General features: G+C 35.9%; 1 protein-coding gene across 1 annotated transcript; it reads right to left on the bottom strand.

Moving 5' to 3' along the window:
* Positions 1–5,083: 5,083 nt before the first annotated feature.
* Positions 5,084–22,671, bottom strand: LOC140167839 (monocarboxylate transporter 1-like). The gene is made up of 3 exons (XM_072191130.1): positions 22,524–22,671; positions 12,736–13,319; positions 5,084–5,200 (listed from the first exon to the last, which is right to left on the bottom strand). The coding sequence occupies exons 1-3, from the start codon at positions 22,669–22,671 to the stop codon at positions 5,084–5,086; spliced, it is 849 nt and encodes a 282-aa protein (XP_072047231.1).
* Positions 22,672–26,685: the final 4,014 nt, after the last annotated feature.

A 26,685-nucleotide genomic window follows, 5' to 3' on the forward strand; every position in this document is an offset into this window, starting at 1 on the left:
CGAGGTTTTTTTGACACAAGAGACAAGAGGCAGACACTCTCAACAAAAACGTTATTTGGAGTTTGAACAACTATATTACTGATAAAGGCGGCTGTACAAACATGTATATTTGTAAGACCAATCTATTGCAATGTTTTTGAGAAGGGTATTGGCCTTTCATATCTTTCGTTAAAAAAACCCCTCGTTTAGAGGCATATATGCTTCTAGACGGAATTCTACGGTATAGTGTGTTTTTGATGACATCTAAATTAAAACGAGACAACTGTAAATATGCCAATACAATAGAGTTGTCTTACAATAGTACTTGTTTGTATATGCTTATATCGGTAATTAATTTGCTCAAATTCCATAATATTATAATTTTGTCGGTGGACGGCGTCTGGATTAATTTAGCTTTCATCAAAAACACTCCATATGCTTGTAGACGAGGTTTTACGGTATATGTGATACAATGTAATATCTTTTAAACTCAAGGAACATTTGGCGCGGTCAAACACAGAGTTGTTGGGTGAATTTATATAAGACCAGAACTAGAGTCGGACGCACCGAGCCAGTTTTACACAATATTGGCGGGATGTCATCACCCAAACGTGAATGTGGTGAAATTGAATCGACGGAACACATCATCGATATCTATCCCATTTACAAGTCCCCATCTACAACAGAGGGTTTTTCTGGGTTTTTTAAAACAAAATATTTCTTCAAATTGGACATTTGAAAGTCCATTATTTTAAAGAAATATGAGATGCGCCAAACAGTGATGTTTCTTTAAGGCTACACTCATAGAAATTGTTCGTTGGCATTACTCAGTAAGTTGATGTAAGTCGTTGCGTCAACTTTCCGAGTAATGCCAACGCGTACAATTTGGAGTAACGCTGACTCGATATCATTATGTTGGTCGCACTCATTTGCACTTACTTTATTGAGTTGTTACAATTCAGAAAAAGAAACTAGCCTAGGTTAGCATAATTAAGGTGTGCTATAGTATACAAAATTTTGCACTGATTACAAAAATAAATATTTGAATACTGCTAATTGTGCAGAAAATGATCCAATTACGTGAATTAAGTAACAAAGTACCAAATTGGAATATATAACTCAAAACAATAAGTACCAGTAACTTAATATGAACGAGTTACATCAACTTACATGTTGAGTTACAATAACTCAACTAATTGGTTCTTTGAACCTTGTTTATTTTCTAAGTTCCCTGAACTTGAATTCAGAAGTTACTTAAAAGTTGACGCAACAACTTACATCAACTTTTTAAGTAATGCCAAAAGTTGATTAGTTGACGGAACTTTTGAGCTTTTTCAGCATTTTTAAGTAAAATGAATTTTGTTTTGCCAACTTTTACACTATTTTTGAGTTGTCCAAACTTACTCCTTTTGAATTGCACCAACAAGGCGAACAAGTCATTTCTATGAGTGTATGGAAACATTATGTGTGTTTATAGTATTGCTTCTATTAAATATGTTCAATGTGTTAAAATAACCAGGGCAGTATTCATTGCAATTATTGTTGATACCGCTCTCGCCAGACACTCGCGTGGCATGATACACCTGTCCGCCTCGCATGTGCCGACGCACATACTGATAAACGCGTGACTCGCCAATCATTGTACGCATTGTACTCGTAGGATATTGTTACGAGTCGTACTTGACTCAAGGCCAAAATCACCTTTTTCCCGAACTCACACGAATGCACAACACAAATACACTGTTTGTTTAAGCTAACAAAATCTAAGTCTTTAATTGAAAACAGAGTATGATTGGTACATATAATAACAATATCGCATATACAATAAAATCACACAATGACAGTTTTACTATATCAGTACTTAACCAGCTGTCTTCTTGTTGATGATCCTAGAGTTCTTGCAATGTTCTGGACGACTGATGTAATATATCCTTATTCACTTGTCCTGCGAAAATCAGCGAAGTCCATAGTACACTTGCTTTTATAAATCCTTGCGTATAAAATCCTCATACGAAAATGATGATGCTTCCTCCAACCTCCTTTGTGCTGCTATCTCCACAAATATATCTCCTTGCGCTGCTTTCTCCACAAATATATCTCCTTGCGCTGCTTTCTCCAAAAATGGTGTTTCGTTCACCAATCACTCTTTTCCAGGGAACAGGTTTCTTTAACACAGCTCCGCTGTTTTTTGACAGATGCGTGGCCTTCACAAACCCAGCAAACTCCAGCACTTTGACAGAAGAACTTTTAATCCTTTGATGAGGAAGAGCACTTTTGTGTGCTCGCTGTCTTCTTCGTTGCTGTATTAATATTAGCTCAATTATTGGCTATATAAACTGGTTAAAATGTACTTCTTTTTTTTGAAGCACGAAGACCATCACACACATGTGGAGTTTTCAATCTCCCATGACATTCTGTAAAGTCCCAACAAAAGCCTCCAGCTTTTTATATCAGTACTCATGCAAAAAACCCATCATCTATTAATAAACTATTACTTCAATCACATTTTCACAACATTGCTGCAATCTTGGGATTCCCCAAGATTAATTATACACATTCACATTACATCACTTCCTGGGTTTTTTTCCTGATGGTGCAATAATGAACTGGGGCTTTCCAAATTCCAAACATAGCTCTGACTTTGTTTACAATAATTTGGGGGAATTCCAAAACGACACACAAAAAATCCACATCATTATCTTGCACGTACAAGGGGGTTTCCCATCTCATGACATACTTTCAGCTTGTAAACAAAGTTAAATAATTAAATTAAATCAAATTACTCAGGGCACATCACAATATACGTGAGTGATTACACATAAATACGCACATCCGCACCTGTGTACGCACATATGGATGACCAAGTGGTGTAAGGTAACACGTAATATTGCATCTTACACGAAGGTTGCATCTTATACGCGTAAGATTGCATCTTAAAGTGCGGATAGGTTTGCGCCAAATTCGGCAGCAACAAGCCTAGGTGATGCGATTTGATTGTGATGATTCACCATGGCACAGCGAAATTACAGCGCTTTAAACCCTCCGAGATCTGGGAAAATGCGCTATATAAACGCCGAAATTATTTTTTCCATGGATTTGGGTGGGTTTTGTATTCAGGTATTCAATTGTCCATTACTTCCTTTTGTAGTCAGTGGTAGGGCAGACTCATAGTTTAAAGTTACGATGAAAGGATTGTTGCACGGAAATAAAATAATTTTCGTGCAGCAGGTACAAAGTGCGAGTTTGAAAAAAAAGAATGTGATAGTATAATTCACTTGAGCTGCTGAGTCTGAACTTGAAAGCCAACGCAAATTGTTTAATAGTATATGTAGGATTGACCTTGGTATAGTAAATGCAGACCAAGTTTAGAGATTGTGAATGAAATCAATGATCCATACCATATTGTGACAAAGTATAGTTGGCTATACGCCGTAGAAGTGACGTAGTTAATCGGGTTAACTACCATAGCGATAGTTGAATACAATTTTGACTATACCGCCCTGCACTACAACGTTCACGCGGTACCGATGCATTGAACCATAGATGTCAAAGAAAGGCTGATCACTCGCACCTGTAAGATAAGTATCTTTGAAAAGAGCGGTATTGTATTCAATCTATGTTTGCTGACATACACATGTGATTAGTGCAATCTGCTTGTAGTGCAGGGTGGTCTATTCAAAAATTGTATTCATATATTGCTATGGTAGTTAATCCGATTATGACGTCACTTCTATGGCGTATATGCATGCATATAATTTATAAAGGCAAAGACGGACCTTCTTTGTCAAAAAAGGTATAATGGGTGTACATACCACCAGTCGGAATGCATGTCATTTGTAAAGTCTTGCAAATTGCTCTTAGCACTTACGTACAAAAGTAGACATTGATAATAATTGAAACCATGATGAGGATTCAATCTTTGCTGCACGTGTTATTGGTTATTACTGCTGCTGTAGCTGTAAGCTGTAAGTTAATCAATGTTAAGTTCAATGGTACTTAAATCGAGTATTGAATGCAGTGTATTATAATACGTTTACGGGACCTTTGGACGTCCAACCGATCGATATGAACGTACCATTGGTGTGAAGAGGACGCATTTCTGTTGTGTTTCTTTGTTGTTGACTGTGATTACATATAATGCGTATTATAGGTTATCTCTTGATCCAAAAATGTGCAATTGAAGACCTGAGCGCAAGAAGGCCGTAAGTCCACTTGGCCCCTCAACATGTATACGCTAAAGCTACGTATAAAATTATAAAAAGGCGAAGGGCACAGAGGGTACCGGCTTTCAGTAAAAACCCAGTCTTAAAACTTAAAACTAGCTTTATAGAATTAGGAATTCTTCCGCTGAGAATTTCTAAATTATGAATTAGAATAGCCTTATTAGTTCAAACCTTATCTTGGTTTTTATAAAAGAAATATTTATATATAACCAATTATTCTTTTGGTCCAGGATACTTAAAACTATAAATATCCAACAAAAAGATTTTACCAATCTTAATTATCATTTTTTAAAGTTTTGGTGGCTCTGAAAAGAGCCGTTCATTCTTTGGTTTAGGGAACCGTAACTGTCTCTTATTAGAAACTATAAAATTTTATTAAGTTAACTACTTAAATTATATGACAACTGTCAAATCTCTTTTTAGAAGTTTTGGTGGCTCTGAAAAGAGCCGTTTGTTTTGGGTTTACTGCCGCTTGTTTTGGCTTGGCTTATTCTGCCAGGACCTTTTCTTCTTCTGCTGTTGATGACGATATTGATGATGACGAGGCCGTTTACTTGGCCTTCTGGAATCTTCTTGCCGTTCTGATGACTTTCTCTTTTTTGATGAAGGTCGCCTTTGCTTCAGAAGTTCTTCATCTTTCAGAAGCAGGCTGGCTGCTTCTTCATCGAAGTAGTTCACTGCATCCGTCGCCTCTTCTTCGTTGACTATACGCCTGATTCTTCTTCTACAGCACTCCAGTGCGTCCTCCAAATCTTTATAGGCTTCTGGGATGACTACCCCAACTAAGTCTTTCAGTAGCATCTCCACATACTTGCGGTCTTGCTCTTTTACCAATTCGTCGATTTCTAGTCTAGCTTTTGCTGAGAATTTATAGAGTGGGCCTAAGCCTGGCCAACTTCTAACTGCACTGAGTTCTCGACCATTGCTTGAAGCTTTAGCTTCTTTTCCTCAAGGATTGCCCTAGCAACAACTTGTTTCTCAATAGTGAGAAGCTTGAACTGTTAAGAATTACAGAATGTCTCTGACATAAGATGAGTTTGTTTTTAACAACTTTTTAAACACAGTTACATTTTTAGCAGTTCTAATATAAATAGGCAGTTCATTGCATGGACGTGGAGCTGCAATTGCAAATGATCTGTCACCCCATGTGCGGTTGGATTTTTGTTTCTTGAAGAAGTTGCATGTTTCCAGATCGAAGCGTACGGGTAGGAACATAATGTGAAAGGAGTTCAGATAAATATGACGGAGCAATATCATTAATACATAAGTTTAAAAACAGTTCTTTATGTGACAGGAAGCCAATGCAATTCCTTTAGGATTGATGTGATATGGCAATATTTTCTGGTGAAAGTAAGAATTCGAATTTTCTGAAGGCGATAGAGTTGGTTTGCTGGTAATCCATAAAGAAAACTATAATCCATAAAGAAAACCATTGTTGTTATCCAAACGAGAAGAGATGAATGAGTGAATAATTTGTTCAGTAGCATCGCGACTTAGGTATTTGCGGATCCGGCTGATGTTACGTAGTTGAAGCGCTGAACAACGAATGACATTAGAGATATGAGGTTGCATGGTCATGTGTTGGAAAATATGGCAATTTCAGAGTCACCGACACTTCCGGTGTGATTACCACAAATCACTACATTTTTGTTCACACCATTTAAACAAAAACATCTCGGGCGTTAAATATCACTGGGATAATGAGAAAAATATAAACTTTCTTCTGATACCAAAATCTCAATTTTTGACGAAGTTGGAGAGCATGAAATAATACACGAAGAGAAAAAAACGGGAAAATTTCTTGGGGTAACGTTACCGCCTCTATATTTCTATCAGCAGAACTTTGATCAATTCGCCTTTTTGCTATATATTCATTCCAACTTCTACAGCACACTTTTACATCGATACGAACAACAGTGACACATCTGTGACCAAAGACATTGGAACTGCTCAGTTTACTGTCAAAAAATGCTGCTACTGTCAGTAAGTCATTGAAAGGACGCAGTACCCTAATCAGATTAAATAGCTGTAAACAGTGGTTTGTCTTTTGCGGAAAACTGAAATGTACATTTCGACCAGAGCAAATACAATATTATTGCAACTGTCGTTGTGTCGGGAATATATATACCCGGAAAAGCCTTTGTATCAGGGCAGTAGAATAAGAGTTCCCTATTTTCTTATTTTTCGGTCCCAAACCGGGGGTCCCAATTGGTATGGTCCTCGGAAGTAATGTAATGCACACGCACCCCACACACCGAGGACTTCGTTAACGAGGACCTAAACACACGTCCTAGCTACGGAAACCTCGTTAAACGGCGAAAAATGCGCTACTGCCCCCTCTGTGTAGCTTTACGTACTCACAGCGCAACCGTTTTAGCACTTGTTCGGTCAGGTGGTGTATGACGTGCAGTCCCTAAATTCAGTAAATTTTCATCGTCAACCGTGTAATTGAATGGGATTATTTTGAAATTTTAAAACGCTTGAAAAATCACAAACAAATAGGCCTATGTTGATAAATAATATAAATACAAGCTAAAACCGTTGGGGTTCGATAATGAACCCCACAAAACTAACCGAGTATATGGAAAATGCCATACGGTCGGGAGGTTTCACGAGTTGCCGGCTCGATCATGTCATCCGCCGCCTGGTTCGGTATGAACAACATCTATTTTCATTTTAGACTTTTTTATAGTCTATTTTTTCTTCATTTCAGCTTAATTTAGCAGTTGTCATGGTTGTGTGTAAATTCCTATTACTATTAGATACGTTGTAATAAAACACGATTTTAAATATTTGTATATTAATTTTCTCTGAGGGTTTGCAGCAAAATTGATATTTTATTTTCCTTGGTATGGGTTTCAGTTGTGGCTTAGAGGTTAATAACTGCGCATCGGTTATTTGGAGGCATTGTGAAAAATCTAAACATTTTGCCTTTTGAACCGAGGAATATTACGCCCCGAGGGATATTCCGAGGTCCAAAGCAAAATGTTTAGATTTTTCACAATGCCCGACATATTACCGATGCAAAGTTATTAACCTCATTCATAACCGTCACTTTAATCTCTTCACCTTACAAAATAACACAAAATTTTGCTTAAAAGTTTATAAAAATAGATGATTTTTACATCTTCCCTTGCCAAAAATCGATCAGGCTAAAACAGAACGACCAATAACAAAAGTGCGTATCACAATCTGTGCAAATATGGTAGCGCGCAATCCAAATACGGCAGTCAGCGCGCGCTCAGTTTGTTGGACGCACAATACCGCGCACGCAGAAGTCAATTGTGTGCGACATTGGAACAATTACGCATTTTGCGGTCAATTGTGAGATATTAATGACCTCGATTTGCGTTCGCGTTTTCGCAAATAATAAAATATGATTGGATCGCATGCATCGCGTTTATTAATGAGGTTATGAATAGTAGTCAGGTAATGATGATGGTGATGATGATGATGATATGATGATGATGACGACGACGACGACGACGACGATGATGATGATAATGATGATGATGATGATGATGATGATGATGATGATGATGATGATGATGATGATGATGATGATGATGATGATAATTAATACACAAACGACAAAGAGGAACAAACATGCCTAGCATGTAATTCTATTTTAACATGGAAACGTTTGACCTCTTATCTTCTCGCAAACTAAGATTATGCATATCTTATCTCTTCAATAAACATTGTAAAAGTCGATTTGGCCTTGACACGTAGGGCTTGCCGAAAATGTGAGCATGTCTACTATTTCCATGCTGTGAGTGATACCATAGAAACGTGCTCTTTGTTTAACCATTACAAGTAACATGAGTGGCAAACATTAATTTTTCATATTGCTTGCACACCCCCCCCCCCCCCAAAGCAATGTTGGAGCCAATACTAGACCAATTGTCCGTTCCTGTCTCAGTATCAAAACAACATTGACTGGTGGGTGCGGGAGGGGGTTGAGAATTTCATACTAAATTAAATCCTCATCACTGCCATCATCGTCACCATCACGACTCTAATAATCATCTGACATCAGTTGTATTATCCATCATCATCATCATCATCATCATCATCATCATCATCATCATCATCATCATCATCATCATCATCAACAACAACAACAACAACAACAAAAACAACAACATCATCATCATCATCATCATCTAAACCATCATCATCATCACCATCATCATCACCATCATCATCATCATCGTCGTCGTCATCATCATTTACACTATAGCCACACAAATAGAAATCTTACATTAACTGCAAGTCATCAGAAAAACAAAATATTTTAAACAAATTATTGTTTTATTACTGTGCGCACAGTTTGCAACAATAACATCAACTGCTAGATTATGCTCAAATGAAAAATAAAATAGACTTTCAAAAATCTATAATGAAAAAATATTTTGTTTATAGTTTAAAGGATCATAAAGCCTCTACCAGGTATTTATTATGGTCGCACTTACCCCAGGGTACTAGGCCGGTAAGATTGCTGGAACAGAATGATCACAAAGGACACGGATAGTCACACAATTATCTCAAGTCATTTAGCACATTATTCAATCCATTTATTGTGTTGAACAAGCAAAGCAAAATGCTATACTCAGCATCGTTCAATTAACTAAACTGGGATAATGTATGTTTCCATTTAGAAAGTCGATTGGTGATTGGTCAAAGGATCTAATGTTTACTGCGTGTATGTTCTATTTACAGCAAAGCGTTTCTAGTTTCTCGTTTATTTTTCTAAAATTTAATACGTACACATTAGAGAATGAATTTGGAGAAAACCTTCTGATAATTACAAACACTCGCTGAGCAGCAAGACCTTCCCTCTAATGCTGGTTTCATACTTTCCTGCCGCTTGCCGCTTTGCCGCTCTGAAGATGATTTTACTTCACTGCGCAATCTCACTAAAAACGCTAGCGGTGACCAGCGGCAAGCCGATATATCGATCACTCCACCGCTTTGCCGCGGCGGCAGCACCGCTGGGAGTTGAATTCAAGTCAACTCGGAGCGGTGCCGCTCTGACGTATGAGAACAAAATACGATGTTGGAGCGGTGCTGAGCGGCAAGAGTAGCTTTCAGAGTCATGCCGCTGCCGCTTAGCGGTGTGCCGCTCCGCTTGCAGAAAAGTACAAGCGGCATGATGAAGCGTCATGCCGCTCAGTGGCAAGCGGCAGAAAGTATGAAACCAGCTTAAGCTTTTAATCCGATAAGCTGATTATCTATTTGTTTTCATGAATTGGAAGACATTCTTTGATGTATTACTGAGCTCAATCATCTGAAATTACTGGAACGTGAACCACCCAGGCTAGTGGCTCAGCATAGTATTTTATTAACAGAAGGTTTTCTCCAAATTCGTTTCCTAATGAATAATGAGCCTTTTTCATTATTGATTCGTTTTCCGGTTATGGCAATTCATTTTCATTAGTGCAAGGGATGCTCAGATAATAATTACATGGAGCCATTTGGCTGTTTGTTTAAACTTTTTACGTGAAGAAGAAAAAGCGGAAGGGGACTACCCCCTTGGTTATTATTTTACACTTTTATATACTTACATCATTCCTATTTTATATAGTCTTTCAAGAGCAATATATGTTTTTATTTCATTTTCATCAACAAGGCTCCTTCCATTTTATAGCTGCTTTCATTACGTACATTTAAAGAAATTACATCAACTGCTTTAAAGCAAGTAGTTTTTTGTTTACATTATTTACGTCCTCATCTGTTTATATCATTACCTTTTTGACTACGTTTTTGTCTGTTAATGCAAAATTTAACTCTTCTTGCTTGATTTTGAAATTTAGAACTCCACTCTTGAACTAATGAAAGAAAACGACGACGGCTACTTTCGCAATGTAGGATTTAAAAAAAATTCTTTTTAATGTATACCACAATAAAAGTAAGTAAAAATTGCACCAATATACTGTAACATAACTAATTCATCAACACATTCTTATATACTATATAGGGAAAATAAAATACTTTTTATTTTATTATAAGCTGCAAAGTTTCGTGACTACATACAACAACGGTCGAACACAGCCAGGTGCGGTGGTGAGGAAGAGACTACGTTCAACAATGGTCGACCACAGCCTGGTACGTGAGGTGGTGAAGAAGAACATTACGTCCAACAATTGTCGAACACAGCCTGCTGAACATAGTGCAGTTACTGTCCGTTTTCCTATACACAATACACAGTGCTCTTTCCCATTGACGCGTGACCTTTACAAATAGCCCTACGTTAACAGTATGGGGATATGACTAGTTAACGTCGCTGTGTGAAAAATAACCGGCCAATATTAAAAGTACTCTTCTAAAGTTCTAGAAAATATATTTTTTAACATGTCCTAAATTTTTAGCTAATTTAGATGTTTGGAAATATTCGTACTTTGGTGTTTTAGTTAATGTTATAGGTAATAGTACATTGCCTAGTTAACGTCGCTGTGTGAAAAATAACCGGCCAATATTAAAAGTACTCTTCTAAAATTCTAGACAATATAGTTTTGTAACATGTCCTAAATTTTTAGCTAATTTAGGTGTTTGGAGAGGGTCGTACTTTTGTGTTTTAGGAAGGACATGTAAACGACAGATAACACCAAAAATATGAAGAAATTATTTCCAAACCGTGTTAAGTCAAAAATCATTATGTTGCTCATTTTCAAGAATGCTGGTTTAAAAAAGCACGCCATTGTCTGATTTCGTGAACAAAGCCACACATAACATTGTTTCCTTTCGTTTCCTTTATAATCGGTTACCCAACTGAAGCTATGAATACCAGCTTTATTGCGATATCGCACATGAAAACAGTCACTTGTGCACAACCAGAGAAGATCCGATTTAATCAGTTGAGCTGTTTCAATGAGTGTTATCTTGATTTAATAGCTTTTAATGGGGTTAAGTCCTGCAAAGGTCGAGATGAATTCTACTGTAGACATGACTGCATCATGTGTACTGCCATTCAAAACAAACTCATAAAAATACAGAATGTGCATGCGCCTAACCTACAATTTTCGATCTCATTTGAGCTCGATTATCGTAATGTATTTTGAATGGTGTATCAACGAAAGTTGAGGAATATCACCTAAATCGTATGCAAGTCATTTCGGTGAAATTAAATAGGGAAGCATCGCATTTCATTGTGGTCAAAACGATTTTGTAACATTAATTAACCCTAACCGAACCAGGTCTCGCTAAATCTCACTATTAAAACCAGTGAACGTGCATGCATTCCATGTGATGCAATGACTTAATCAGCTTAAGTCATACCTAGGGAAATGGGTAAGTACAATAGCTGCCATGTGTAGATGACTACAATATTTGTGTTTAAATTGCCAAATATTCACAGGGCAGCTATTGTACTAACCCACTTCTGGCACTAAGCAGTCGATTTAGATCCTGCTGTGATCACTTCACAATGGCTGGCATCTGATATCTTTTCCAAATTGGTTTTATAACAATTAAAATGGCTCCCACAGCTTCTAAGCCTGCCAGTGTGAAAAATGCCTGGTAAAATGTCCCTGTTGTCTCATAGATCCAAAAAAAAAAAAAAAAATCAAAATAATGTTATATAAAAACTACTCTTGGAATATATTTATAAATATTCAGCAAATATCGTTCCGCAGAGTATTTTAACGCCGGCTTAGGGGTGGTGCAATAATTATGTGTACCCCCCCGGGGGTGAATTATAGGGGGGCAAAGATTTTTTGGCAGGCCAAAAGGGGGGCAAGCATTTTTTGGCAGGCCAAAAGGGGGGGTCAAGCGATTTTTGGCAGGTCAAAAGGGGGGCAAGCGATTTTTGGCACAGATATTTTGGGCACTGTTTCTATATTACGCCCTAAAAAGGCGTAGGAAAACGTTAGGAACACGTTCAAATATGCAAAATTTCCTGCTCGCTGCGCTCGCACTATATGATAAGACAATTTAAGGTTTTAAATTCGGGTTCCCCAAAATCTTGCATGTGTAAGGGGGGGGCAACGATTTTTGGCACATCAAAGGGGGGCAAAGGTTTTTGGCACGTCGAAAGGGGGGGGGCAAAGATTTTTTTGGCACGGCCAGAGGGGGGGGGCAAGCGATTTTTGGCAGACCATTTTGAGAATTCACCCCGGGGTACACATAATTATTGCACCACCCCTTATATAAAGGGTACATTCAAAATCAGTTTGAAACTTGCTGCAAAATATTAAATCATGGCTGCAAGTTATTATAACTTACCCGTCAAAGGACCCCCAGCAAACAGGCCAACTCCTCTCATCATAAAATGAAGACTGATGGCTCCGGAAAAATCCAAATAGTTATTGGGAAACATTTCCTTCAACAAAGAAATGTACAATGGCGTGAAAGTACCAAGGAACAAGCCGGTCATAAATGAAATGATGGCAAGTGACCAATAAGAGGTAACAAACGGATATACCAGGAGATTAACACATCCTCCGAAAGTAAAAAGCCCGATTTGTAAGTGTGCTGAACATATGCCACGGTCAAGGAAAGGACCAGCTGAAATGCGGCCAGCTAGCGTCCCTACCCCACCAGCTGATGAGAGAAATGATGCGACTTGGCTGTCAAATCCTATTTTCGATGCATAAGTAAAGAGAAACAGCATCCAACCTGTCAGTGCAGCTTCTTGCAGAGTAAAAGCAAATAGGTAAAGTACCAAAGGAGGGTTGTGGACTACAGTTGAAAATCCTAATTTGTCCAAAAAGCCTGTGAAGCAGTTAGATCTGTGTTCAGAAGAATTGCCTATCATATTTTGACTAGCAGTACTTTTGTAGGAAGTTTGCGTCTCTCGATATTCATCGTCGGAGTCTGATATATCACCTGTTGATTGAATAATGTTGTAATCTTGTGCATTCTTAGGAGGTTCTATAATCTTTGCCCGTTGTTTCATAGCAGCCCCAGCAACACAGATATTAAAGCTGACAACGCTGGATACCAACAAAGCTCCACGCCATCCATAATATGAAATAGCTAATTCAACAGAGGGGGGCAAGACGATCATTCCAACTGCGCCTCCAGCAAAGCCAATGCCATTCGCCGTGTTAAAGTTATCTTCGAAGTACTCCGTTAAGATTAAAATTCTTGCTGTTAGTGGTAAACCAAGTCCAATACCTGTATGTGATTTAAATCATTGGAGGTTTTATACATTTCAGAAACAAAATATATGTGCGGATGTTCTTTGTGACGATCACGAAAAAGCAAAAAATAGAAAATTTGGTTCTTAAAACACCTACCCCCAGCAAATTCCACTAAACTTAACACGGTTGTTTGATGGCATGTAAAACTGAGTCATTTTAAAGAAAAGTTGAACAATGATGGCGCTACTTATCTATAATTTTGTTTGCATCTTTACAAGGGGTATAGACATTTGTAAAATGGTATTAGAACATCAGCAAATTGACTAACAAATGACAAGGGAATTTTCAAAAAGCTTTTTATCATGAAATGTAAGGTATAAGTCATATTATTTGGCTAATTTAAATTAACAATATATGTAAATAGCGCCCTCAATTTGCAAACGAAAGTGCAGTTTCTAGAATTGAAATTACCACAAAAAAGCAGAAAAAGATGAATAATTTGATATAGAAACGAAAATTTATGTTAAAAATTGCTACAAAATATATGTGTATATGCAGATAATTAGTGTGAAAGCTGTTGGTATTATTCAGGTCTAGAATTGAACATTATAATAATGTTTTGTTAGAAAAATTAACAAATGATCACATGAAACAACCGATATCAGAGAGATTAATATGTAGGGATTCCGACACTGGAAAGTCCTAAGCTCCAACAAATTCCGAATTTTCACCTTAGTAAGAAATCTTTAACTTCAATCAAATTAAGCTATTCCATTTAAAATCCACACTACCCCTGTGGAAGATTTAGCTAAAGTCTACCACAGAGGGAGTATAAGTTTTGAATACAATAGACAATAAGTAACTTCCATTTGAAATAGGTAAAGCCACAGGAGAGTATGTGTTTCAAAATTATTAACCCTGACCAAATTACATTTGAAAAACATACTCCACCTGTGGAAGAAATCTTCCATAGGGGTAGTGTGGACAGTGGCAACCTAAACACAAAAAATATGTATAATTCCATTTGTTTCAGAAATTGTAAACATTTTTTTTTTTCAATTTTCTGCCTTTTATCTTTAATAATTATTTTTGCAGCCCTTTCTTCTTCTGCCACCCCATGCATCCTTTGTGTTGCCCTCTGCTTTTACCCCGGGATGATCGCGCCCGAAACCGCCACCCACCCCTCCCCCATATACGTGCATGGTGGATTTCAACTGAAACAGCGCGAAGGAAAACACATGAAGAAACACATTATTGCAACAGAACCCATTTTGGTATTACAACATTATGGCTCCTACATATTCTATAGGGGGTTGCCATAAAAGGTGTACACCGAAGATTGACATTTCCTATGATCAAATAACCAATTTGGAATGAGTTCCAACAAAATCTGAGCATTCTGAAACAGATTCCCAGGTTGACCCTTAACCTTTCTAATCTTATTAAGTTGGTATGTTTTGCCACAATCATGAGCATTTTCTATATTTATCCCTTGTATAAAACCTTCACCCTCTTTCCGCTTATTTTATTTGTTCTGCTCTCAATATAATGGTAGGTCTTTGATATGTGATATAACTGAGCTGGGTTCTAAGAAATAAAGAGTAAAACAAAAATAACTACCCTTTTCGATTTGTTTCTATATTTTAAAAAGCATTTCTTCGAATGAAAATATTTTTGACATCATCCACAGACTCATATCCTATTTAATATACCCAGTAGTTCTAATCACACAGGTGTTCTGACGCGTGTGTAATTACTAATTGCTGATTACAAAAGTCGCAAAAATGAGCACCGGTATCCTTAACCAGGCAGAATCACTATGTGCATCCGCTTTCTATCCCTGCAGCTGATCGTGTTCATATTTGCAATCGGGCACTTGCATTATAATTCCCGGGTTATACTCAGGCACCCGGTATCAGGAAACTGTGCATTATAATCGATTTTTTGCAACTTTAGTGAACTCTTTTATTTAACGTGTGCTCATTCAAGCATGAAGTCAACTACAGGTATGAAATCGGTGTCTTTGATGCTATGAGTGCTGATGATGCATGCCAAAAATCTTTTCAACTGAAGAAATACTTGTCAAAAAATAGAAACAAATTATGTAGTTATTTTTGTTTAACTTTCGGCAGCGTAGATGTATCATTACCATAAACGAATCTCCTTTCTAGCTGTCTCGCATAATTTGGTATAATATCGTTATGAATTCGGCAGACGGCCGAATCCGGATTCGGCCTTTGGTAAATTCATTTTTATTACGCATTGATTACTTTTGAATTTGAGAACAAGGGATCAATGCTGTACATATTAGAGGGCAGTATATCAATTTTTTAACGGAATGATAACAGCATAGTAAGTATTCAAAAGAGGGCGACATACAGGGTTAGCTAACGGTGCATGCAGTACGGTCAACGACGATAACCGTTAAAAAGTCGATATGCTGCCCTCTATAGGTAAAGTATTGATCCCTTGTTCTCAAATTCAAAAGTAATGCGTACGTAAAATGAATTTACCAAAAGCCGAATCCGGATTCGGCCATCTGCCGAATTCATAACGATATAATAAATGAATGAAATAAGGGATAACACCTACTCAAAATGACCATGCTGATATGAAGGTGTAGAATCGTCGTTGAGAAAGACATACAAATAAGACCAATGCCTGACATTAATCCACCACAGACAGTAACTAAACGGTTGCTTGATATCAGTGTCAACATGCCCCATATTGGCGCTGCAAGATATAAAAATGGAATTCATTAAAAGGGCATTTCGTGATCCACAGCCTCATCCCCCACTTTATTTTCCTTTCCTTTTTTTTTTAAAGATTTTTATACCACTGGAATCCCCTGGCTACATAATGTTTATGTACCAAAATTTGGGAATAAGCTGTTTTCGTGGATATCAACTGAAAAATGTCATAAAAAGAGGATGCCAGGATCACGAAAGAAACAAAGCTAGCACAAACTTTGCAAGAGTGAAACCCGAAACCAATAAACCCAAAACCAATAATAAACCTAAAACCAATAAAAAAAACTCTGCCATGATGCAGAAATGATTCAGTGCACTTTTAACATGCTTAAACCATGTAAACAGCTGGATTTTTATAGGTTGCATATTCTGATGATTTCATGTATATATGTGACCATCCACCACAACTGAGCCCGGATGTCTCCAGTGCCACTATTGAGATATGCTCTATTGAACTTAACAATGAACAATAGGAAACAAAGGATTTATTGACTGTTTTATTGATTTTTCACTACTTAAATGTCAAGTACTATAGACATGATATACATCATTTTAAAGCTAATTTCAAGCAGAATATTTTTGTTGAAAATCTCAAAACTGATGATTGGCGACTTCAGGGCTCAGTTGTGCTGGATGGTCACATATAACTCTACAGACTTTAATGGTATAGGCCTAATGGATGTTTATAAGTATAACGAAGCTCTTCCAAAAACGTGATAATTAAAACCACTACAATAGTTCCTATATACGAAAGCATAAAATTTTCGAAATTTGTAAGAGTAACTTTTAATAAAAAGTAAACATGGTAAATGATGGCAATTATTCACAAAAAAACAACAAGAAAACACAAAATGAACTTCAAGTTCGCAGCCTATATGTGACCCGGCAGCACAAATGAGCCGTAAATTCCCTAAATTGTATTTTGAGTTACGGTGTAAAATGTGTACGAAGGTCATATTCATCGGTAACTTAAGCTGGCCCGACATCCGTCTCATTTCGATAGTCAAAAACTAATCAATAATCCTATTGTTGAAGTGGATAATAAGCTTCTACCTTAGATGGCTATAGAACGTTTAATAGCTCTGGTCTTTGTTTGCTTATATTGCTAAATCCTGTTCAAGTGGTGGGTTACCAGGCATTGTAACAGGTATGCATAACCAACAATTAACAATGAGAGAACTTTCTTAAACCTCGTTGACTTGGGGATGATTTGAAATGACCGCCAATTATGACTGTTTGATATTTGTTGCCAACAATGTGGAAAAAGAGACACATGTAAAAACGTAAAAAGCTATAATTTTGTTGAAGGAGCAAAGTTTAACAAACCATAACCCCGCTTCTGGATATCGTTTGAAGTCAAATGATATACCATTTTTAAGTTTATGATGTTTATTTTTTCAACACGAAATAAAACAAAATTTACCGGGGGAGGAATTTACGGCTCATTCGCCGTGGACGGTCACATATAATAAGAGAGTAGATTGCACGGGCGTTCGGCATACGCTTGGAAATCGCAATCTCTCTATGTCCGTATACGTACGGACAACAGTGCAAATGACGGTCCATCCCTTTGATTTGTGATGATTCTGAAAAACGGGAATAAGCAAATTGCACCATAGTGTGATGATTGTATTTAGCAAATTCAGTGGCGTAGATTTCTTTGACATTGGGGGGGGGGGGGTGGAGTTTGAAAAACATTCTTGAAGTATAGTCAATCCAGCACCTTTTGGCAACAGAATAAGGTCATGGTACAATTGCGAAAAATGTGCTGTTTTGAAGCTAAACTGATTAAATATGGTGTAAAGGTAGAATTAATGCGCGCGAAGCGAGCGGAAATTTGCACTTTTGGGGCTAAAATGCGCAGATATGTGGTTAATTTGGTCAAAAACCCATTCATATCAGGCGTCAACATGGGGGGGATGATTGTATGGACCATCCCCCTGGCAAAATATTGGGATCTACGCCTATGAGCAAATGTGACCCGTTCCGACAAAACCAGGAACAAGTCGCATTTTTGGCATTTCATGATTTGAATAAAAATGTAAGCACGGGACAATAAGCTTCAAAATGATACCAAAAATATATATATAGCAGAAGTACTTTTCAAGATATGGATAATTTTGTAAATGATACCTTGATATTTTTGCCAAATAGTTAGTCTGAGTACTGTGCTAATGGTGCTAATTACTAGTTTCCTGCCTTACACAAGATTGAATAGGGATTATCATAGTTCAACTGTCAATTATTGATTAAATAAGCCTCGCTTTAATAAGTACTTTCAAGGATTAGATAGTCCACTTAGTTCCAAGGTTTTTTTTATGGGATGTCATCTTAAAAGGCCTATAACTCAAAAACATGCTTGGCGACTTGTTCCGGGTTTTGTTGGAGCTACTCACAAATTCTAGTGGTGCCTTAAGGGATGGGATATGAACGTTTGGACAGTATTTTATTGTGGGACATATACATTAGAGCAACGTCTTGCAGTAATAATGAATTACCGGGCGTATTTGATGGCTTCTTTACACTACGTTCCAATATTCATAATTACCAAACGAGAAACGCAGATAAATTCAACTTAATGAAGAACAACAAAACATTTACTGACCATGCCATTCGTACTGCTGGTCCAATATTATGGAATTCATTGCCAAATTCAATAAAAACGGCAAATTCATTGAAACATTTCCATAAGATATATAAACGTGACTTGATCTCAAAATATGATTAATTCTTGAGCATTGTGTTTCTCGTTTGTTTGTTATGCTTTGTTTTGTTTTTTACTTCTTTTGATGGTAACATTTCTTTGTTAAGGGGGGTGACTTCCTCTGGCCTTACTGGCCTTCTGGTCATCCCCTCCATAATTCGTTTGTTTGATATTGCCTTTGTTTTTTAAAATATATACTGTGTGATTTCATGTGAATTATGGGAAAATAAAATATCTTGTATCTTGCTGTAGTCAAAGACCACGACATCAATGTCAACATAAATGGTGTTAAACTTCGTCAGGTACACAACTGAAACATCTTGGTGTCATTGTAGATGATAGTATGACCTGGCATGATCAGGTAAACAACATCAGGAAGAAAGTTCTTTCAGGTCTATACATGCTCAGAAAATGTAAGAATGTATTACCATCAGAAACAATGTCTCTCATTTTTAAAAGTGTTATTGCACCTCACATAGACTACTGTGATGTAATATGGTCTACACCAGGCACAAAAAGAAACTCGTCAGTCATATTCATCCTTGCAGTTCAATAACTTGATAATTTTGGATTATTCTAAAATATACATTTTGTTATACGAGTGGATATTCATACGTAGTGGTAGATAAAATGATTAAAGAGTTTAACTTCAACACTACACTATTTTTCGCTCACCTGGAACGTTTTCACTAGTTCGACTAGCGTCTTCAGCAGATGGTGATGCTGTGATGGTTAATTTTGTTAATTGGACTTTTCTTTCTCATTTGACACCCTGTTCGTGAACATTGAGCAGAATTGACCAAGATATGCGCCTCAAACTCTCAAACCTCAAAATGAAAAGTTGCAATTTTAACGATTCAATTGTGCCTGTTACACTGTGTGCTTTATTGATTGGCCCGTGGTGCTTGTGTGCAATACAACGATGCGTGCCCATTGAAAATCGTTGAAAATGCAACTTTTGATTTTGGGGTTTGAGGCTTTGGAGGCGCATATCTTGGTCAATTCTTGTTCGCTTTTCACGAACATGGTGTCAAATGAGAAAGCAAAGTCCAATTAACAAAATGTATATTTCAGAATAATCCAACATTATCAAGTTATTGAACATTATCAAGTTATTGAACAGCAAGGATGAATATAACTGACGAGTTTCTTTTTGTGCCTGGTGTACTTGTAATGTTAATGATATGGATATTGTTCAAAAACTCCAGAACAGAGCTGCCAAAATTATCACTGGCGCTAAATGGTCTGATTCTAGTTCAAACGCACTGTCAGTTCTAGGTTGGGATTGTATTAAGCAAAGGTGTGATTATCATGATGTTGTTACAATGTTCAAAATTATGAATAACGACACGGCACCCTATCTAAGTGATCGTTTTAATATGAGAAATAATGAGAGATATAACCTTCGTGGCTATCGGGCGCTACGCATTCCAAAACCTAACACAAATTTTAAGAAGAGAAGTCTAAGTTACCGGGGTGCTGTGTCTTGGAATGCGCTAGATGACCATCTAAAAGCTGCCCGTAATGTTAAACATTTTAAATACTGCTTTAACCATGTTGATAGTATTATATGAATGTTTTTTATTTATGTGTCATAGAAATTCAACCTTTTACTGGGTTTTAAAAATTTAAAAATATTATATACAGGTTCTTATGCTTTCATAATTTTGTAATGTACTGACTTTGTTTTAATAATGTTTTAATAATTGTACGTACTAATTTATAATTCTGTTACTTTAATGTGTATATGCCACGGACATGTGGAAGAACAATGACTTTTATATTGAACATGTTTTACCGTGAATAAATAAAGATATTATAGCACATCAGACATATCAATCAATCAATCAATCAAATTTATTTCCATCAAAAATTAAAACATACAAATAACAAACATGATAAAAAACGATGGAGGAGACACAACTAGAAGCAAAAGCCTGTAAAATGTTGTGCCCCCTGAAACACTTAAAAGAAGGGCCTAAATATATAAACACAGATACACAAAATGAAAAAATACAATATACCATGCCTGAAAGGAAAACAAAAGATAATACACTTAATTCTCACCTCACACTCACACCAGGCACACCCCACCACAAAAATATCATAGGCATGTAATAAAAAGGTATACACATAAAAATAAATTTATACGTGCAATACATTTATTTATATCAAATTCAGTAGTATTAACCAAATGTTACCATATCATTGAATAAACATAATTCTACTTGTAAATATCAAAAACAGATTTCAAGTTTGACTTAAAATGGCCTAAGGTTGCTGACATTTTAACATTTTTTGGCAATGCATTCCAAACTTTTGGTCTAACCGTTAAGATACTGTTGATTTTGTGGATAGGTATTTTATAATCATTCCTATTCCGTGTATTATAGTTATGATTTTCTTGGTGAGTCTGGAAGAAATTTTCAAAAGATCTAGGTAACATTTTGTTATTATACTTAAACATAAATATAGCAACTTCCTTATTGAACATATCAAAAATATTTAATACCTTAAACATTTTGAAAATTGGTTCAGTGTGACTAAGATAGTCACTATTGGAGATTACTCTCATGGCACGTTTTTGGAGGCGGTACATTTTATTCATGTGTTCTTTATAATTGCATTTCCCACAGTAATAAACCGTAATTAAGATTAAGATAAGGTAATATTAGAGTACAATATAATTTATACATGGCGTCTCTTGGCAGGAACAATTTAACTTTGTTTAGTACACCAATATTTCTGGTACAAATTTTACCAATACTTTGAACATGTTTTTTCCAAGTCAAATGCTCATCTATAGTAATTCCTAGAAATTTTGCTTCACTAATTCTACTTAATTTACACCCATCCAAGATGATATCAAATTCTTTGTTATTTATTACACTACTAGTCTATGTAGTACGGGTACCAAGATACATTAAATTTGTTTTCTTTGCATTTAATGACAATTTATTTGATTTAATTGTATTTAAGATCTGTGATGTGTTGCTGATGTCATTCATATACAAAATGAATAAAAGAGGACCTAGTATTGACCCTTGTGGAACACCGCAAGAAACCATTTCATGAGGAGATTTGCTGTAGTTATATAGAACATATTGTTTTCTATTAGAAAGATAATTTCGAAACCAGTCATTAGATACTCCCCTAAAACCATATCGAAGAATTGCATTCTGAATACGAAGAATGTCCTTCTGATATCAAATAATTTTGATGTTTTGAAATTCGCAATGTAATACACATTTTATGGCAAATGATTAAAAATTGATATTTTTGATATTTAACAGTACTCGAAGTAAACTTTATAAATCTGATGATTTATACTTAAATCATAGGTGGGATGGGGTGGAAAGCCGACGATCAATTTAAAATTTTGACCTTTCGTATTGAAGATATGGATTTGTTTTCCCAAAACACCAAAAAAAATTAGGTCTTTTGGGGAGAAAATCCATATCTTCAATATGAAAGGTCGACTTTTCCTCCCAGCTACATACACTTTAAGAATATATCATTAGATTAATAAAATTTCCTTCGAGGACTGTTATATATCAAAAATGTGAAAAATATCAAATTTTAATAATTTGTCATAAAATTTGTATTATATCGTGAATTTCAAAAATGAAAATTATTTGATATCAGAAAGACATTCTTCGTATTCAGAATGCAATTCGATATGTCTGATGTGCTCTCATGTCCCATAAAAATACTGTCAAAACACTCATTCCATATCCCTTAAACTGGTGGATTTGTTGTACGCCTTTCAACTTGTTGTATTTACCTAGAAGTTTGGCTATAGCAAGGCCGATCCCGGCACTGAGTCCAGCCTCTGTCACGCTTATATCCAATTGTTCCACGAAACTGGGTAAAAGCACACCAAGAGCTTTTGTGCAACCCAATGTGAAGAATGATACCGTGCAAATACTCATCATAATCACAACTTTTCTGCCGTTAGAAAGAACGGTTGATTTATTTGAATACATGCTGATTGGAAACTTGTCCGGTGTCCAATTCGCAGCAGAGGAGAAATAACTACGGTATATATGGTTCCGATTCGAGCAATTTGCATTACCGGACGTGATAAGTTCTGCAATCAGTACACAGCCCGGGGTGCATAGTTCCAAATATGCATACTTGCATATCTATAAATGATTTTTGAATGAAACTCATACTGAACAACTTGAATTAATTTATTTTCAGCAATAGGGCCTAATTATTGAACTGTGTAATTGACTATGACATCATTTTTCCTCTGGGTTATTGCTACACCTGGCTAATGAAATGCCTTATATTGAACAAAATATATAAATATATTGTCGGAAAATTTACGGAAAAAAAAAATAAAAAAAATAAATATATATATCACCTCATAAACTTGTTTATTTGTTATTATTTTTAAGTACTACTTAGTATTTAAAAACAGCAAAATCATGGCACCTGGTCGATCTAAAGAATGTATTAGGCCTATTAGAAAATTAACAAGAGATAAAAAAAATATTTCATTAAATAACGTATTTTAGTTACTTCATCCTCTGTATACTATTACACACAGATCGGCAGTCAAGGCTTCTGCTACGTCTTCCGGTTTCAGCAATAGCCACTTCGTCAACACTAATATCAGCAACAGATAGCTATTTCAGCAATACTATAAAGATAGCTACTTCGTCAATACTAATATCAGCAGTAGACCCAGAAGGTCACTTCGTCAATACTCAAATAGCAGTACATATCTACTTCATTCATTCTAAAAGCAGCTGAATATATAGTTACGTCATGAGTTCTATAATTAGCAACATTATAACTACTTCTTAAATAACAAAATCAGCAGTAGATAGCTGCTTCATTAATTCTAAAAGTAGCAGAATATAGTTACGTCATGAGTTCTAAAATTAGCAACATAACTACTTCTTAAATAATATAATCAGCAGTAGATAGCTGCTTCATTAATTCTAAAAGTAGCTGAATATAGTTACGTCATGAGTTCTAAAATTAGCAACATTATAACTACTTAAATAATAAAATCAGCAGTAGATAGCTGCTTCATTAATTCTAAAAGTAGCTGAATATAGTTACGTCATGAGTTCTAAAATTAGCAACATTATAACTACTTCTTAAATACTAAAATCAGAAGTAGATAGCTGCTTCATTAATTCTAAAAGCAGCTGAATATAGTAACGTCATGAGTTCTAAAATTAGCAACATTGTAACTACTTCTTAAATAATAAAATCAGCGGTAGATAGCTGCTTAATTAATTCTAAAAGTAGCTGAATATAGTTACGTCATGAGTTCTAAAATTAGCAACATTATAACTACTTAAATAATAAAATCAGCAGTAGATAGCTGCTTCATTAATTCTAAAAGTAGCTGAATATAGTTACGTCATGAGTTCTAAAATTAGCAACATTATAACTACTTCTTAAATACTAAAAGCAGAAGTAGATAGCTGCTTCATTAATTCTAAAAGCAGCTGAATATAGTAACGTCATGAGTTCTAAAATTAGCAACATTATAACTACTTCTTAAATAACAAAATCAGCAGTAGATAGCTGCTTCATTAATTCTAAAAGTAGCTGAATATAGTTACGTCATGAGTTCTAAAATTAGTAACATAACTACTTCTTAAATAATATAATCAGCAGTAGATAGCTGCTTTATTAATTCTAAAAGTAGCTGAATATAGTTACGTCATGAGTTCTAAAATTAGCAACATTGTAACTACTTCTTAAATAATAAAATCAGCAGTAGATAGCTGCTTCATTAATTCTAAAAGTAGCTGAATATAGTTACGTCATGAGTTCTAAAATTAGCAACATTATAACTACTTCTTAAATACTAAAAGCAGAAGTAGATAGCTGCTTCATTAATTCTAAAAGTAGCTGAATATAGTTACGTCATGAGTTCTAAAATTAGCAACATAACTACTTCTTAAATAATATAATCAGCAGTAGATAGCTGCTTCATTAATTCTAAAAGTAGCTGAATATAGTTACGTCATGAGTTCTAAAATTAGCAACATTGTAACTACTTCTTAAATAATAAAATCATCAGTAGATAGCTGCTTCATTAATTCTAAAAGTAGCTGAATATAGTTACGTCATGAGTTCTAAAATTAGCAACATTATAACTACTTCTTAAATAATAAAATCAGCAGTAGATAGCTGCTTCATTAATTCTAAAAGTAGCTGAATATAGTTACGTCATGAGTTCTAAAATTAGCAACATTATAACTACTTCTTAAATAACAAAATCAGCAGTAGATAGCTGCTTCATTAATTCTAAAAGTAGCTGAATATAGTTACGTCATGAGTTCTAAAATTAGCAACATTATAACTACTTCTTAAATACTAAAAGCAGAAGTAAATTTATTTTCATAACATCTTCTATTCCCGTATAGTATAGTGGTTTGTTTCTCAATGTATGTTTTCCGTCCATGTGGCAGAACACCACCGGATACGACTACCTTTTTATAAGTACCATGTCCGGCTACTATGCAAATACCAGTACATCCGACTGCGTTAAAATGGAAATAATAAATTCTTGTATTTGTATTGTAATATGCACAGTTTTTGAAAACTATTAAAATCAACAACTAAATCGACCCATTGTTTTTAAGCTTTTAAAGGGCAACAAACCAACTTGAGGGAAACAATAATGACCTCAAAACAGCGTATATCTTCTCGGGGTCATCTTGAGCAGCAATCTGTCATGGGATCCAGTTGTCAGTAAGTTGGCCAAGACAGTTGCCCAGAATTTGTGACCTCTTCGGAGAGCAGCCCCTACATACTGCCTAAGCAGTCCCGTACATCCTGCCTACCCAAAAAGCATTTGCAAGGCCATGTTTCATTCTAAGATTAAGTATGCCAGGCTGTACCTACCTCATAGTCCTGCTTGATTCATCCAAAACAGCTAAGCGAACCAGTGGACTTCCAGAGAGGGTGTTCCAGGACCTTCGCATTTCATCAAAGCAGCCAACCCTCCAAGTCACATTAGCGAGCGTAGCGAGCAAAAACATAGATGTTTTTATGCCTTTTTGCTACAAAAAGATCAAATATTTTAGAAAAATGTCCACTTTTTTACAAAAAGGTTCACTTTTTCCAAATCCGTCTCCCCTTAAGTCCAATTTTTCAAGATCAGCCCCCCCCCCCAAAAAAAATCCTGGGTACGGGCCTGCCTGACGCTCGTCTTTCTCTATCATCCCACACTGAATTGTATTTTCTCTAAACCACTGAACTGGAAAACTGGGCAATAAGTTTCTTGTGTCCCTTAATCCGTTCGTGAATTCGTCGATTATCGTAAATTTGATCTAAAACCCCCATTAAAATATTTTTTTTTACTATGTAACACAAAGGTAACACAAAGGTACCCCAGGTTGTGACACAGGACCATAACTTTGATAGTATTGGAAATATCTGCTGTTAACATACCCATCACCTTTATCTAACGTTTCTTTAAAAGAAACACGTTGGTTGTCTTAAATTCAGTAAAACTTGTATAAGCTTCTTGCTTTTGTTTAATAAGGTTCGTGCTCAAGGTACAAAATGTCTTCTGCTGGAGCAGTATATCCTTTATATCAACTTTTACGGGTTATATTGGCCGTAGTTTAAGATAGCATGATGTAGTCATGTCTACAGTAGAACTCATCGCGACCTTTGCAGGACTTAAACCCCATTAAAAGCTATTATGTAGTAGATAAAGGGTGAGAAACAGACCATTACCATAGATAATCGGTGTCTTGTTGAGGTATGGTGAGCATGTTAGTCGAACCATACCTCAACAAGACACCGAATATTTCTGGTAATGGTCTGTTTTGAACCCTTTATCTTACATATACGGCGAGCAAAAATAAACGAATTTGTTGTAATAGTTACCAAAAGACAAAATGGAAAAGCTTATTATCTTGTAAAAGTTTAGGGTTTTTCCCAAAATAAAAACACCCTGAGAC

This window comes from Amphiura filiformis, chromosome 13 (genome assembly GCF_039555335.1).
Source record: "Amphiura filiformis chromosome 13, Afil_fr2py, whole genome shotgun sequence".
Taxonomy (NCBI): Eukaryota; Metazoa; Echinodermata; class Ophiuroidea; order Amphilepidida; family Amphiuridae; genus Amphiura; species Amphiura filiformis.